Source organism: Carlito syrichta, unplaced genomic scaffold (assembly GCF_000164805.1).
Source record: "Carlito syrichta isolate Samal-C Ts95f unplaced genomic scaffold, Tarsius_syrichta-2.0.1 Scaffold288153, whole genome shotgun sequence".
In the NCBI taxonomy this organism is placed as follows: domain Eukaryota; kingdom Metazoa; phylum Chordata; class Mammalia; order Primates; family Tarsiidae; genus Carlito; species Carlito syrichta.
This window is the reverse complement of record NW_007232249.1, coordinates 406,773-420,164: the sequence shown is the minus strand read 5'-3', so window position 1 is coordinate 420,164 and position 13,392 is coordinate 406,773. Positions and strand designations below refer to the sequence as shown.

General features: G+C 55.7%; 3 protein-coding genes across 10 annotated transcripts in view; all 3 read right to left on the bottom strand.

The window, feature by feature from the left end:
- The window catches only part of HYAL3 (hyaluronoglucosaminidase 3), a 6,824-nt gene extending 1,617 nt beyond the window's left edge, over nucleotides 1-5,207 (bottom strand). The window contains exons 1-2 of one of the 3 annotated variants that reach the window (XM_008053424.2): nucleotides 5,081-5,207; nucleotides 252-1,162 (exon numbers count right to left, since the gene is read on the bottom strand). In XM_008053424.2, coding sequence (XP_008051615.1) covers nucleotides 252-1,145 — 894 coding nt within the window. In that variant the 5' untranslated portion in view covers nucleotides 1,146-1,162; nucleotides 5,081-5,207. Of the gene's footprint in view, nucleotides 1-251; nucleotides 1,163-4,692; nucleotides 4,728-5,080 lie in introns of those variants that run through there. The other 2 variants (XM_008053425.2, XM_021710120.1) reach the window with 2 other exon arrangements.
- Nucleotides 1,913-5,138, bottom strand: NAT6 (N-acetyltransferase 6). Its single transcript, XM_008053428.1, has 2 exons — nucleotides 5,050-5,138; nucleotides 1,913-3,274 (listed from the first exon to the last, which is right to left on the bottom strand). The coding sequence occupies exon 2, from the start codon at nucleotides 3,138-3,140 to the stop codon at nucleotides 2,124-2,126; it is 1,017 nt and encodes a 338-aa protein (XP_008051619.1). The 5' UTR covers nucleotides 3,141-3,274; nucleotides 5,050-5,138; the 3' UTR covers nucleotides 1,913-2,123.
- A 467-nt stretch (nucleotides 5,208-5,674) lies between the features above and the next one.
- HYAL1 (hyaluronoglucosaminidase 1) lies at nucleotides 5,675-8,785 on the bottom strand. 6 transcript variants are annotated; one of them, XM_008053420.1, is made up of 4 exons: nucleotides 8,640-8,785; nucleotides 7,248-8,171; nucleotides 6,793-6,882; nucleotides 5,675-6,601 (listed from the first exon to the last, which is right to left on the bottom strand). In XM_008053420.1, exons 1-4 carry the CDS (start codon nucleotides 8,658-8,660, stop codon nucleotides 6,284-6,286), a joined length of 1,353 nt encoding a protein of 450 aa, XP_008051611.1. In that variant the 5' UTR covers nucleotides 8,661-8,785; the 3' UTR covers nucleotides 5,675-6,283. The 6 variants fall into 6 exon arrangements, with proteins under 6 accessions (XP_008051611.1, XP_008051612.1, XP_008051613.1 ...); XM_008053422.2 differs by having other exon boundaries at nucleotides 5,683-6,601; nucleotides 7,248-7,814; nucleotides 8,640-8,759; XM_008053423.2 differs by having other exon boundaries at nucleotides 5,683-6,601; nucleotides 7,248-7,396; nucleotides 8,640-8,759.
- Between the last annotated feature and the right edge of the window lie 4,607 nt (nucleotides 8,786-13,392).

Below are 13,392 nucleotides of genomic sequence, written 5' to 3'. Positions count from 1 at the left end.
GTGGCCGGGAGCGGCCACTGCACTCCAGTCTGGGCGACAGAGTAAGACTCCAACTCAAAAAAAAAAAAAAAGCCCTCAACTCAAAAGAAAAAGCAAAGCCCTCCCTTACCAGATGTTCCAGGACAGGGCCTTCCCCTCAGAACTCCTAGATTAGAACTTCCCCCTCATATCCTTCTGGGCAAGGTCTTCTGAGACCTTAGGACAAGGCTGTGCCTACTGATTCAGACGCCCAGATGTCAGCTTCCACTTACCTGGGACAGGAACCTCCCAGAGCTCCGGTGTGTGAGGCGGGCATAGGCCAGGACAGGCAGCGGATGTGGGTGCCCAATGAGGGCCACACGGAAGGCCTCCTCCAGGCGGTGTCGGACAAAGGTCTGATGGTAAGCAGGCGGCAGCCCGGGTGGGAGGTAGATACTGGGGAAGAGGGCACTGGAGGCAGCCCAGAGCCAATGCAGTTGGGTGTTGCGGGCAAGGGTAGCAGTGTGGCAGTGGCCTGTGTAGTTAGAAGCCATACTATGCCAGCCATTGCCACAGGCTGGGTAGCGGTAGAAGCCCCAGAGCCCATGGGGCCGCAGTGCCCGTCCCAGCTGCAGGGTGTCCTCCATCAGTGCACGGGCCGCCTGCTCAAAACCAGTATAGGCCTTGAAGAGCTGCTCCTGAGGGTCCAGGTCAGGGAATACCTTCTGTGCCCAAGCCCAGGAGGCTGCCTTATAGGCTCGGCGGCGGCCCCAGTTCCCGGTCCAGAGTGGACACCACTCCTCCCAGTCCAGCACTGCCAGACCAGAGAAGCTGGGTTCCAGGTTGTGATGGATCTTGTAGGCAGCCCATACCAGGTGGTGGTCAAGGGGCACAGCCTGGGGGATGCCCCCGTTGTGAGCTGTGCCCCTGGGCCCAAGGTAGGGGTAGAGGCCAAGCTGGTTCTTGTAGAAGATGGTGACATTCTGGCCATGGAAATGCTGGCCATGGTTGGCTATGATGCCCAGGGCATTGAGTGGCAGGTGCACTCCAAAGTGGGCCTCACAGCGTGCCGAGGGCACATTCCACAGCACAGAGAAGGGGTGTTCAGGTGCCTGCAGCAGAAGCTGGCCACACCCCAAGCTTAGGGCCACCCCCAGCACCAGGACTGGGCCTAGCTGTGTGATCATGCTCGAGGGATGGAAACCTGCGGGAGAGAGGGAGTATGAGCTTAGAGTCCATTGCCATAGCCACACCTTCCACACAGCAGGGAAAGCAGGGAAGCTCCCCAAGCTCCTCCCCATAAGGATGGGGAGTTGGGGAAAGCATAGTTGCCCAGGGGTGGGTCACTTAGGCCTCTTAGAGCAGCCACACCCCAAGCTTGCCTGGCCAGCTCCCCTACCGTGTTCTCCATTTCTGTCAAGGAACTACTGTGTCCTCTGACACCTCTCCACTCAGCTGTTACAAATCCTCTTCTCTTCTCCTGCCCATCTTGTTCCCTGCCCCAGGCCAGCTCCTGCCTCCTAGCTTAATTCCTACTCAACACTCAGGTTCCTGCTGTGACATCACCTTCCTGGGAGGTCTCCTGGATTCCCAGGTAGTGAGGGCACTTGGGCTCTTGAAGCCTCTGTACTTTCCCTGTCCCAACATGGATCTATCACTGTATGCCTGTTTGTCTAGCTGTCCCCTTACGTGGAGACCCTATCTATCTGTCTAGTGCCCTGCTGCCTATTCCCATCCAGGTCTTGACACATAGTTGGTGCTCAGTGAATGGTAATGAGTGGGTGAATGGAGAAAAGAACAGCCACCCTGTCTCCTGGGCTTGGCAGGGTAGGAAGGGCAAAGGACAGGTGTTCCTCTATCAGTGGCCCCAGAACCAAAGTAGATCTAGGGGCTTCTGCAGGGATGGGGGATCTGAGAGGTGAGGGTGGGGTCAAAAAATAAACTGTCACAGCCACACCCAACAAAAGCCTTTATTCAGCCACACTAATGACTCTGAGCCAGAGCTACAGAGCCACCTCCTGGCCCCACTGGAACCCAGGAAGTATGCCCAGGCTAAAGCTGCCCTCCCAGGCACTAGGGGCTGAGATATGGCCAGTGGGCTGATGGTGGTACTCTCTTGGGCAGCCTATTGACCCATAAAGATAGTCCCTTGCCCTAGGTGGTCCTCAGATGTCTTTCTCCATCCAGAATATAGGGCATCCTTTCATGTCTTGGTATTGTGTCTTCAGAAGGCTTTTTGCAGAGGGCCCTAAGAGAGTTGGCGGTGAGGTGGTCAAGGGCTCAGGCAGGGGAGGTGGTGGAGGTAATGGAGGCCCCTTGGGGCCCCTTGGGACAGCTTGGGCAGTCAGGCTTAAGGCCTTGCAGGGTGGCCTTGGAGAGGGGGCCCTGGAGAAGGCATTGAGCAGTGTGGCAGGCAGCCGTCGGCTGGTGAAAACGAGGCCCTGAACAGGTTCACCCAGGTGGTAGCCCAGGTGAGCATAAAAGTGCAGCTGGTCATGGGTGGTGAGGTGTAGCTTGTGGAAGCCCCGGGCCTGAGCAAAGGCCTCCAGGCCCTCCATGAGGCGGCGGCCAAAGCCACGGCCCCGCAGGGCCCGGGCCACCACCACTGTCTCCACTAAGAGGCTATGGGGTCGGTCCAGCACCCGTGAAAGGCGAGCATGGCCCACCACAATGGGTTCTGCTTCAGGTGTGGGGCGAGGGCTCAGCAGCATGAGGCAGAGGGGGAAGGCATCTGAAGACTGGCCCAAGGAGTGCAGGCGGGAGGCACGGCTGCGGGGCCACTGTTCATTGATGAGGTCAGCACAGGCATCCAGGAGCTCAGGTCGGCAGTGCACAGGCTCCAGGGTCAACTCAGTCAGGTTAGGGGCTGGGGTCTTCTCTGGTTGGTGTTCAAGATCCAGAGTATGCTCAGCTGGGCCAGGACTGAGGGTCATCTCTGGTTGGCATGTGGAATCCAAGGTCAGCTTGGCCAGCCTGGGATTCATGGTCAGCTCTCGTTGGTGTGCAGGATCCAGGTTTAGCTTGGTCAGGTTGGATCTCAGGGTCAACTCTGGCTGGCATGCAGGATCCAGAGTCAGCTCAGCTGGGCTGGTACTCAGGATCAACTCCATCCGGTGTGTAGGGTTCAGGGTAGGGGTCAGCTTGGCTGGGCCAGGGTTTAGAGTCAGCTCTTGCCTGCACATAGGATCCAGGCTCAGCCGAGTCAGACTGGGAGCCGAGGTCAACTCCTGCTAGGCTGCAGGTGGTGCAGTGTCAGGCTGGAGGTTAAGATCACAGTCACCAGACAGTGGCATCTCAGACCACAAGGGTTCTCCTCCTGCAGATAACAACCGTGCTGGGCTGTGCCAGGAAGGAAGATGGGGTTGGGGCAGGGAGAGACTGACAGAGTGCAAGCGAGGCCACACACACTGGAACTGGGTAGTGGTGGACTACACCTTGTCCCACACTCACCTGATGGCACAGGTAACCTGGAAGAGACCCATCCCCTATACCTGGTATGGGGAGAGCAGGGCAGATGGATCCAGTGTCCTGCTCCACATTGGAGGAAGGCTAAGGGTGGTAAACTGCTGAGGGCTGAGGCAGAACCCAGGAGTCCTGGCCCAGCCTGCTCTGGCTACAAAGTTGTCATCCCTAGAATCTCACTGTGCCAAGATATTCGACCCAGTCTATTTGTCTCCTGTAGTCCACCATCATGGCATCCGACAGAAGGTGTAAACCAGACGTGATACCTCATGCTTAAACCCACCCAAAGTTCTCTTCAGAGGTAACACTGCCCCCCAAGAGTTCCCCTGTCCCTTTAATCTCCCTATATTTCAGCTCTCTTCCAGCCCCCAACCTTTTTGTTTGTTTTTGAGTTGGAGTCTCACCCTATCGCCCAGGCTGGAGCGCAATGGCATGCTCATGACCACTGCAGCCTCGACCTTCAGGGCTCAGGCGATCCGCCTCAGCCTTCCTTGTAGCTGGAACTACAGGCGCAAGCCACCACACCCAGCTAATTTTTTGATTTATGGTGGAGAGGATGTCTTGCCAAATTGACCAGGCTGGTCTTGGAACCCTGGGGTCAGGCAATCCTCTCACCTCTGCCTTCCAAAATGCTGGGATTACAAGTATGAGCCACCACACCTGGCGAGCCCCCAGCCTTTTCAGCCACAGGAGCCATGCTCACTGCCTAACAGATCCTGGGGCCCCTCTCACCCAATCATCAGGCTCAACTTTTACCTCCCATGACTGCCTTCCTTGCCTGGGACACATAGCCTATGCCCCCTCCCCAACTCTGCTCAGCTCAGAAACTTTGAGTATGGAACCAACTATCCCCTCAAACGGGGCCCCACGAGCACCAGCACTGGGCCTGGCATACAGCAGTCATTGCCTCTGCAGGTCTAGTTCCCCCACTGGCCTGAGTTTCACAGTCACCCTAGATAAAGACCACAGCTTCCTTCCTATATCCACAGGAGTATTCAACGGTCACCAGGTTGGGGGTCCAGACCTTCTTTACCCAAACGCCACTGTTTGCCCACCTTAACCAAGGTTCTGCTGGCAAGAGGGTCTATGCTGGGGGATTTCTTGGGGTGGGCAGGCAGCTGAGCCCCACCCCTCTACTCACCAGCTCCAGAGAGGGTCTCCTTGCTCCCCTCCCCATCTCCCCTCTGCTTGAGGCCAATTCAACACTGGTCAGTGACAGGCAGCCCCCTACCCTCACACCACATCCCACACATTGGGCTATAAGCCCCTCACCTGCATCAGCCACCTCTGCATCAGCGGCACCTTCTGGTCTAAAGGGAAAACGCCCCAAGATCCGCCCCTAGGCCTAGGGCCCCCAGGCTTCCCGGCGGGCTTAACCCCTTCAGTGCCGACCCTACCCACTGTGGGCGGGGCGAGGCTCTGGGGTCCTCAGAGAGGGGCTGTACCGTCTCTCCTATGCCGCGGTTTCTCCCTTCCTCCTCGTTGGTCACAGGCCGTGTAGCTTTTGGGGATGGGAGCTTCGAGAGCCTAACTATGAGCATGCTTTGGGAGGGAACGAGCCGATCGCCTCAGGGAGGGCAAGCGGGGCGGCATGGCCACTTGGAGACCGCAAACGCAGGGAGAACGTACAGGCAGCAAGTGAGGAGGGGGCGGTACTGACATGCTGATGCTGGCCTCCGGGATGTCCTGCGTCCTCGCTCCGCACCGCTCGGTACCTCGCTCTGTCTCTGACTGGGACTCCTTGGTCCGCGCGCGCTGGTCCCCAGCGGTGCGGCGGACGCACTGCTGCCCGCCGGGCCCCAGCGCGTCACCACTTAGGCCCCGCCCCTGGTTCTAGCGTCACAACGCTGACCAGGCGCAGTCTCGGTCCCTGCTCTGGCTCCGCCTCTGTCCCTCCGCCCCTGCAGAGTCGGCTTCTCATCTCCAGTTGGCTCCGCCTTCTCGCGGCCCGGCCCCGTCCAGGCCGCGCCTCTGGCTCCTGCGTCACCGCTTAGGTCCCGCCCTAATTCGTCTCTAAAGGATCACAGCTTCAGCCAAGCGCAGGCCTCTCCTCCAGCGAGCTCCGCCTCCGCCTGGCCTCGCCCCAGTCTCAGACAGGTCCTGTTTCAGCTCCCGCCCCTCCCCCCCATTGGGCCCCACCCTGGAAAGCAGCCGCCCTCAGACAGACGTCAGACCTGGGTAAGAGAGAGACAGACCTTTCCTGTGCCCTCTGGATACTAGGGCCTGAATATTTTTTAGGCGCTCAATAAACAGCTAAGTAAATAAGTCATGACTGCTTTATTTGTAGGGCTGGTGTCTCAACAGGTTCCGGGATCTTGCAGGGCTGGTTACCATCAACAAAGTAGAAAAACAAGGGCTCTCTATCTCTGGAGCCAGACAGCCTGGGTTTGAATTTCAGCTTCTCTCTTTTATTACTGTGCGACCTCTGCAAAGTGCTTACCCTCTCTGAGAGTGCCTCAGTTTCCATATAGCCTCATTGTGAGGATTGAGTAGGTTAAACTCATTAAAGCCACTTAAACTGCTTAGTACAGGGCTTGGCAAAGAGTAAATGCTCAGTGAATGTAGCTTTTGTGATTGCTGCAGTTCAAAGGCTGGCTCGGTGTCTCTGGAGAAATTGTCTATGATGCTGCCAAGTAGATACACATGGACATTGAGTTGAGGGTGTCTGCAGTGGTTCTAACTCCTTATGTGACTATTCTTGTCTGTCGGCTTGCATGTATGTGCAGGGCATATGCCCATCATGATGGCTGAGTGTATTCCTGATGGCGACCATGACTTGTATGACATGCCTGTATTTGAGAAAGCTGTGGCCCAGCCCAGAGTACACTAGGTGCTCAATGTGCACAACCTGGTGAGTGGCCAATCACCACATGCTTTTCTGCTCACACTGTGCTCCCTGCCAGCCAGGGTAGCAGCGACATTTGAACTCCACGGCCATCTGCACCCGATCTTCAGGTGAGAGGGCACCTTTCAGAGTCAAGGGCCCACCACCAGGTGTGAGCTGGATGGAGAAACTGGCAGGGTTGAGGATGAGAAGGGCCTCGGGGTGGCTGGAGCGGCGGACACATCGGCCATGGCCAGAGCACAGGGCTTGACTGCAGAGAAGAGCCCCACTGGTCATGTTCAGGATGAAGGGCCCCAGTGCAGTGTCCACATATTCTTTGATAGCCTGGCATGATTCCTGAGTGGGAGGGGGTGCATCAGGGACACCACAGCCATGCATGGGCTCACCTAGGGTATTGAGGCATTCACCTTCTGGCAAGGATTTCAGGGGTAGAAAGGGTAAGCCAGGGTCTCCCCAGTCAGTTGGATGGTCCCACGCCTGCTCCACCCCCACTCTCACCTCCACTCCCATCCCAGGCCTGAGCTCACCTTGGTTCTTGTACTTTCCCAGCTCACCCAGAGCACCACTCCTGCTGCACCCTGGGCCATACTCTCTCCCAGGGTGTGCTCCAGCTCGTCCTGGGAAGGAAAGAGACAGTACAGTTTTGTGGCGCCTTCCTCCTTGTGGCAGATTGCTGTACACCAGTGGATGGGATAAATAATTTGTAATATTCCCTTGGGGCTGCTCTGGCCCTGTTGGCCAGAGGCAAGCCTGTCCCTCCTTAGCCTATGAAATGCCGTGCAGACTGGGACTCTACCTTACTAATAAATGCTAAATTGCCTGTGTCAAGCACAAAACTTGGCACAAAATAGACAATGAATGTGAGAATGGATGGATGAAAATGTCCCAAGACTAAAGTGCCCTCAGGCTGTGTGGTCTCACTTGCTGTACCTAATACTTGTTAGGGCAGGCTGACAAGGTGAGTAGGTTACAGAAAACTTACCAGTGGAAGAAAGTGGTCTGTCATGTCATAGAAGATTTGGGCATAGGGCAGCACCAGCAGATTGGGGTCCCTGGCAGCCGCAGCCACACGGAATGCCTCACCCACACGGTGTCGCACATACATCCATGCTTTCCCTGTGTGCTCCAGTGCTGCAGGCACATAGATGCTGGGGTAGAGGGCACGGCTCTGGTCCCACAGCCACCCTAGCTTGTCGTTCTGGGCACGAATGTCTGGGGTGCACTGGCCTGTGTAGTTGGGGCTTAGAAAGTCATAGTTGTAGCAGTTAGGGAAGCCATAGAAGCCCCAGAGGCCGCGAGGGCGCAGTGCCCGCCCCAGCTGGAGGGTTCCTGCCATCCAGGCACGTGCAGCCCTCTGGAACTGGTCCTGGGCTGCTGCCTCCACCCAAGGAGCTGGCCAGTCAGGGTGCTGTGCCTGTACCAGGGCCCGTGAACGCTGCCGGTAAATGTCTTTGGTGTCCCAGTTGAAGGCCCAGCGTGGGCGCCATGCCTCCCAGTCAATGACCACCAGCCCTGAGAAGTCAGGTGCAGGCATGGCAGCCAGGATGTCCTGGAATGTGCGGGCCAGGTGGGCACCCAGGCTGGCATTCTGGGGCAGACCACCAAACACAGGATCCCCAGCAGGCGTGTAGTAGGGGTAGGTCCCCAGCTGGGAGCTGTAGAAAATTGTCATGTCAGGGCCGCGAAAGGTCTGCCCTGGGTTTACCACCACATTGAAGACACTGACATCCACATCCACACCGTGTCTCTCCAGGCACCACTGAGTGTTTGCATTCCAGACGGTGATGAAGGGCTGGTTGGGTGCCAAGGGGTCCCTGGAGCCTTGGACCATGTCCAGTAAGATCAGGAAGAGGATGCAGATGTGAAGCAGGTGGGCTGCCATGGCACGGGATGGGTTTAGGGCAACCTGGCCGGGGGAGGGAGAACTGAGAGCAGGCTGCAAACTCTGACCCCTACTCAGGGCAGATGGGCCAAGCTCCTTGGTCATTACTCCACCTCCGCTCTGGTTGTTGTTAAACATTGACCTGCAGGGCACAGGGAGGGCAGAGGGCAAAGGAGATGTATAGAGGGGGCAAGGCCCCTGGAGGACACATCTGAGTTGCCTCTCAGGCCCAGCCTCCTACAAGCCTTTCCCTGGCCTAAGCTTGTCCACCTCCCTTCCCCCAAGGGCTGCTGAAGCCATGACATCTGTTCTGGGAGAGTGTCTGAGAGCCAGGTCCTCAACCCCAAGGTTGACCTAACTGATGGGGAGGGAGGCTATCCTGTCTCTTCCACTAGAAATCCTGGGCAGCCATTGGAAAAAGTGACACTCAGCAACAAGAGAAGGTCAGCCCAGCCCTCCTATACACCCACTTGCCCACTTGTCCCTGCTGACCTCAGGGATGAAGGGCTTCATCTCCAAGCTTCCTGACCCCAGGATAGGGGCCTAAGGAGGGCCTGGCCAGATTCCGTTCCTCAACACTGCCCCAGATGCACCAGAGACTCTTAGAAGAAGACTGCTGCTGGAAACTCTGAGCTTTTGTAGGGGATTACCCAACCCAGTCCAGGGGCGGGCCAAGGGGCGGGCCCTGGATTGGGAGGCCAGGCCAAATTGCAGCGCTACCTCTGAATTCCTGGTAAAGAGACCTTGGTGAGGGGTGAGGCCTGGCCAGCAATGGCCCTTCCCACTCTCCCAGCACTAGGGCAGGGCTTTGTGGCTTTAATGGAACTGAAAGGGTTGGGCAGCAGCAGGTCTGGCTGCTCAGGCCTGTTTGTACTGGAGTCTGGGTGCCTCAGGACTTTCCCCACGTGGCTTCATTATGACACTGGAGGCCCTACAGGTACTTTTGCCTTCATGGATGCTTTCCTCCTTGAAAAAATAATTAAAAAAAAAATAGAAGTCTCACTCTGTTGGCCAGGCTGGAGTGCAGTGGCATGCTCACAGCCACTGCAGCCTCTACCTGCTAGGCTCAGGTGATTCTTCCACCTCAGCCTTCCAAGTAGCTGGGACTACAGGTATGCACCACCACGCCTGGCTAATTTTTTGATTTATTGTCGAGATGAGGGCTTGCCAAGTTGCTCAGGCAATCCTCTTACCTCGACCTCCCAAAGTGCTAGGATTATAGGTGTGAGCCACTGCGTCTGGCCAAAACAAATTTTAATTATACCTTACAACCATGTTGGTATAAAGATGAACATAATCCAAGTTGGGTGCAGTGACTCATACCTATAATCCCAGCACTTTAGGAGGCTGAGGTAAGAGGATTGCCTGAGCTCACAGGTTCGAGACCAGCCTGGGCAACTTGGTGAACCCTCATCTCTACAATAAATCAAAACTATTAGCCGGGCATGGTGGCATGTACCTGTAGTCCCAGCTACTTGGAAGGCTGAGGCGGAAGGATCGCCGGAGCCCGCGGGTCGAGGCTGCGGTGGCCAGGAGCGGCCACTGCACTCCATTCTGGGTGACAGAGTGAGACTCTAACACACACACACACACACACACAAATTAAAACATCCTTGTGTACCCCAAAATATTGTGTCCCTAGGTCCTGTGCCTATTGTGCTTAGGGGTATATCTCTGCTTTAGGGACCTGTTTCTGAAAGGCACTGTGTTCATGAAATTGGGATTGTGTTATCACCCTTTGAATATGTGCTGGGTCAGTGATTGTGTCTTTGTAAAGCCACAGTTAGTGACCATCTGGGCCGCTGCACAAACTCCAGTGCCAGCACATGTGAGTGCAGAACCCAGTGCCTGGGACAGGGACTGTGTGAGACCCTGCTGTCTTGTGAGCATGAGACCTCAGGTTTGTGTGACTATGGATAATATGAGCATGCATCTATCAGTGAGCACATGGCTTGCTCATTCATTTCTGGTTTCACTTGTTTGCTGATTCAGAAGCTGGTCATTGAGACCTAGGTGCTCAGGTCCAGGCTTGCCTGCCTGGGTGGAGCAAAGGAAACACCATGTCCCTACAATTGCTGCCTGGATCTGCAGCCGTCTGAGCCTGAGTCACTGAAGCCAGGTCACCCCTCGTTTGATGGTCCCTGGAGTAATGACACAATTGACTACCAATTGGGTTCTCCAGGCTGGCTGGGATGGAGAAACTAGCAGGGCCAAGGAAGATCCAGGGTACTAGGGGCTGTGGGCACATTAGCATGAGATCCATGCACCAGATCAAGCCCCAGAGGTGGTGGCTTGATTCTGTTCAGGAAGCAGGGTCCCAGAATGATGAGCATGCAGGGCCAGAAAACCTGACACAACTTGATGTTCTGCTGAGGTAGAACATCAAGGCAGCCCCTGACCCTTCTCTTCGAAGATCCATGCCATCTCCTGGTACCCCAGAAACCTAGAGCTGCAGCTGGTGCAAACCACAACATTCTCCAGCTGGCCTCAGTTCAAGGGAAAAGTTCTGATGGAGGACAGCAGGAAGAAGCTGAGGGTACCTGAAGCCCTCCCCTACCCTAGGGCCTTGTCTACAGGCCTGCTCCTGTTGGGCTGGTCAGGTGGAACTGGTACGAATGGGGTGTGTGGATGGGGTTGGTCCAGCATGATGTTTCATCCCTTCCTGCTTGCTCTGGCTGTGCATACCTCAGGCTTCTGAATCACCCACTCCCCATTAATTTCCCACTACTCCTCAACCCCCTTCCCCACAGGAGAGTTTTGGCTGTCCCTGAGCTACACTTTCCCTAGGGTTGTTCTCCAGGTCCTCCTGGGGAAGTAATGTGAGATAAATGCAGACTTGTATGGATGGATCACAGCTGAATCAGTATAGGTCACAGCTGTATGGGAGAGGTCAATTTGGAAGGAGTCACAGACGTTTGGAGAAGGTAACAGCTATGTGGGTCTGGATCACCTGTGTGTAGGGGGGTTATAGGTGGGTTGGGTAGCTCACAGATGTGTATGGGTCACTTCTGTGTGGAAGAGGTCATAAGTGTGGAAGTCACAGGTATGGGGGACAGTCACAACTTCCTTGCTCTCCTTCTGCTGAGCTCCACCATCTCTTGGTCTTACTGACCAATACCTGAATCCTCTCTAGCCTGGCCTCTTCCTACCATGGCCATGAATGAGCACCTGGGCCCCCTCCGATTCCATGTCCACCTCCTCCTTCACAGTGTCAATTTACTATATCACCCTCCCAGCGCTGTCACCCTGCCCTCTCCTCTTCATTCTCTAACCATCAACAGCTAGAGAGACAAGGGGGAGACCTCTGGAAAGCCTAAGTTGTCCTGTTTTTTTTTTTTTTTTTTTTTTTGTGAGTTGGAGTTTCACTCTCTTGCCCAGACTGGAGTGCAGTGGCATGCTCCTGGTCACCACAGCCTTGACCTGCTGGGCTCCGGCGATCCATCCACCTCAGCCTTCCAAGTAGCTGGAACTATAGGCACGTGCTACCACGCCCAGCTAATTTTTGATGTATTGTAGAGACGAGGTCTCGGCAAGTTGCCTGGGCAGGTCTCGAACCCATGGGCTCAGGCAATCCACTTGCCTCGACCTCCCAAAGTCCTGGGATTACAGGCTGAGTCACTGAGCCTGGCCAAGCCTGAGGTGTCAAGGGTTTGGCCAAGCCCGTCTCTCCAAGCTCTGCTTCCCTTGTCATACTGTTCCCTCACCTGCATGAATTGCTGGGGTGCACTCTCTCCTGCCTGGCACCTGACTTGATCTTTGCATCTATTTTTTTTTTTTTTTAAGTTGGAGTCTCTGTCGGCCAGGCTGGAGTGCAGTGGCATGTTCATGGTACTTCCAGCCTCGACCCACTGGGCTCAGGTGATCCTTCTGCCTCAGCTTTCCAAGTAGCTAGAACTACAGGCATGCTTCACCATACCTGGCTAATTTTTTTGATTTATTGTAGAGATGTGGTCTCGCCATGTTGCCCAGGCTGGTCTTGAACCTGTAGGCTGAGGCAATCCTCTCATCTCAGCCTCCCAAAGTGCTGGGATTACAGACATGAGCCACACTTACCTGGCTTGTCTTTATGTCTAGTGTGCATCTCCCTCTACTCTGTCATCCCCCAAAAGATGGGGGTCTTTGTTGGTGTGGTTCACAGATGCATCCCCAGCACCCAGTCCAGCACTGGCATATGTGTGTGCTGTGTGTTTACTGAACGGGGGAGGCAATCACTGCCATCAGGGAAGTCAGGCCTGGTGCTGTTCTAGGGCTGCCCCTCCTGCTTCTGCCTGCAGCAGCCCAGAGCCATACGCCAGCACTGAACTCTGCGGATTCAGTGTTCCATCTTCATCCAGCCTTTGCCCGGGCTTTGTTCCCAAGCATCAAGCTATTCCCCTCACCTTTTTTTTTTGAGTTGGAGTCTCACTCTGTGGCCCAGACTGGAGTGCAGTGGCACGCTCCCGGCCCACTGCAGCCTCGACCTGCTGGGCTCCTGTGATCCTTCCACCTCCGCCTTCCAAGTAGCTGGAACTACAGGCATGCACTAACCCACCCGGTTAATTTTTTTGTTTTTTTTTGAGTTTGAGTCTCACTCTGTGGCCCAGACTGGAGGGCAGTGGCCGCTCCTGGCCACCACAGCCTCGACCTGCTGGGCTCCGGCGATCCTTCTGCCTCAGCCTTCCAAGTAGCCGGGATTACAGGCATGCGCTACCACGCCCGGCTGATTTTTTTGATTTATTATAGAGCTGAGGTCTCGCTGCCCAGGCGGGTCTTGAACCCGCGGGCTCAGGCAATCCACTCACCTCAGCCTCCCAAAGGTGCGGGATTACAGGCTGAGCCACTGAGCCCGGCTTTTTCTTCTGTTTTTTAAAGACTGGATGACACACTGAGCCTCCTCACCTTTCTAAATTCACCGTAGAAAGCACCTCCTCAAGGATACCTCTCCTGAGCTCCTGTTGTTGGCAGCCCTCACTACTCAGTTGTTTCTTGAGCCTGTCTCCCCAGAGCCAGAGTTTCCTGAAGGCAGGGTTGTATCCCAGGTGTGGGCCTGGTGACTGGGGGGAGGGGCAGACTTAACTCCTGTCAGAGGCAGGGGTAGGGAAGGTCTGACTACTCCAGCTGCTACTTCTCTCCTCAGGGAGAAGCAGAGACTAGCCATGTTCTCCCATGGCCAGGACAGAGCTGACCTTTGAGGATGTTTCTGCTCCCAGGGTCAGGATGTCTTCCCCAGCCCCAGCATGCATCTTCATAGTGGGACAAGAACTGA

Coding starts and splice junctions, on each gene's coding strand:
- NAT6 (XM_008053428.1), bottom strand. CDS start 3,140: ATGTGCAGGCAAGAGCTGACTCTAAACCCTGGCCCAGCCAAGCTGACC.
- HYAL1 (XM_021710116.1), bottom strand. CDS start 8,285: ATGTTTAACAACAACCAGAGCGGAGGTGGAGTAATGACCAAGGAGCTT. Junction 6,883..7,247: donor CAGACCACTTTCTTCCACTG/GTAAGTTTTCTG, acceptor TTTCCTTCCCAG/GACGAGCTGGAGCACACCCT. Junction 6,602..6,792: donor GGGAAAGTACAAGAACCAAG/GTGAGCTCAGGC, acceptor CCTCCCACTCAG/GAATCATGCCAGGCTATCAA.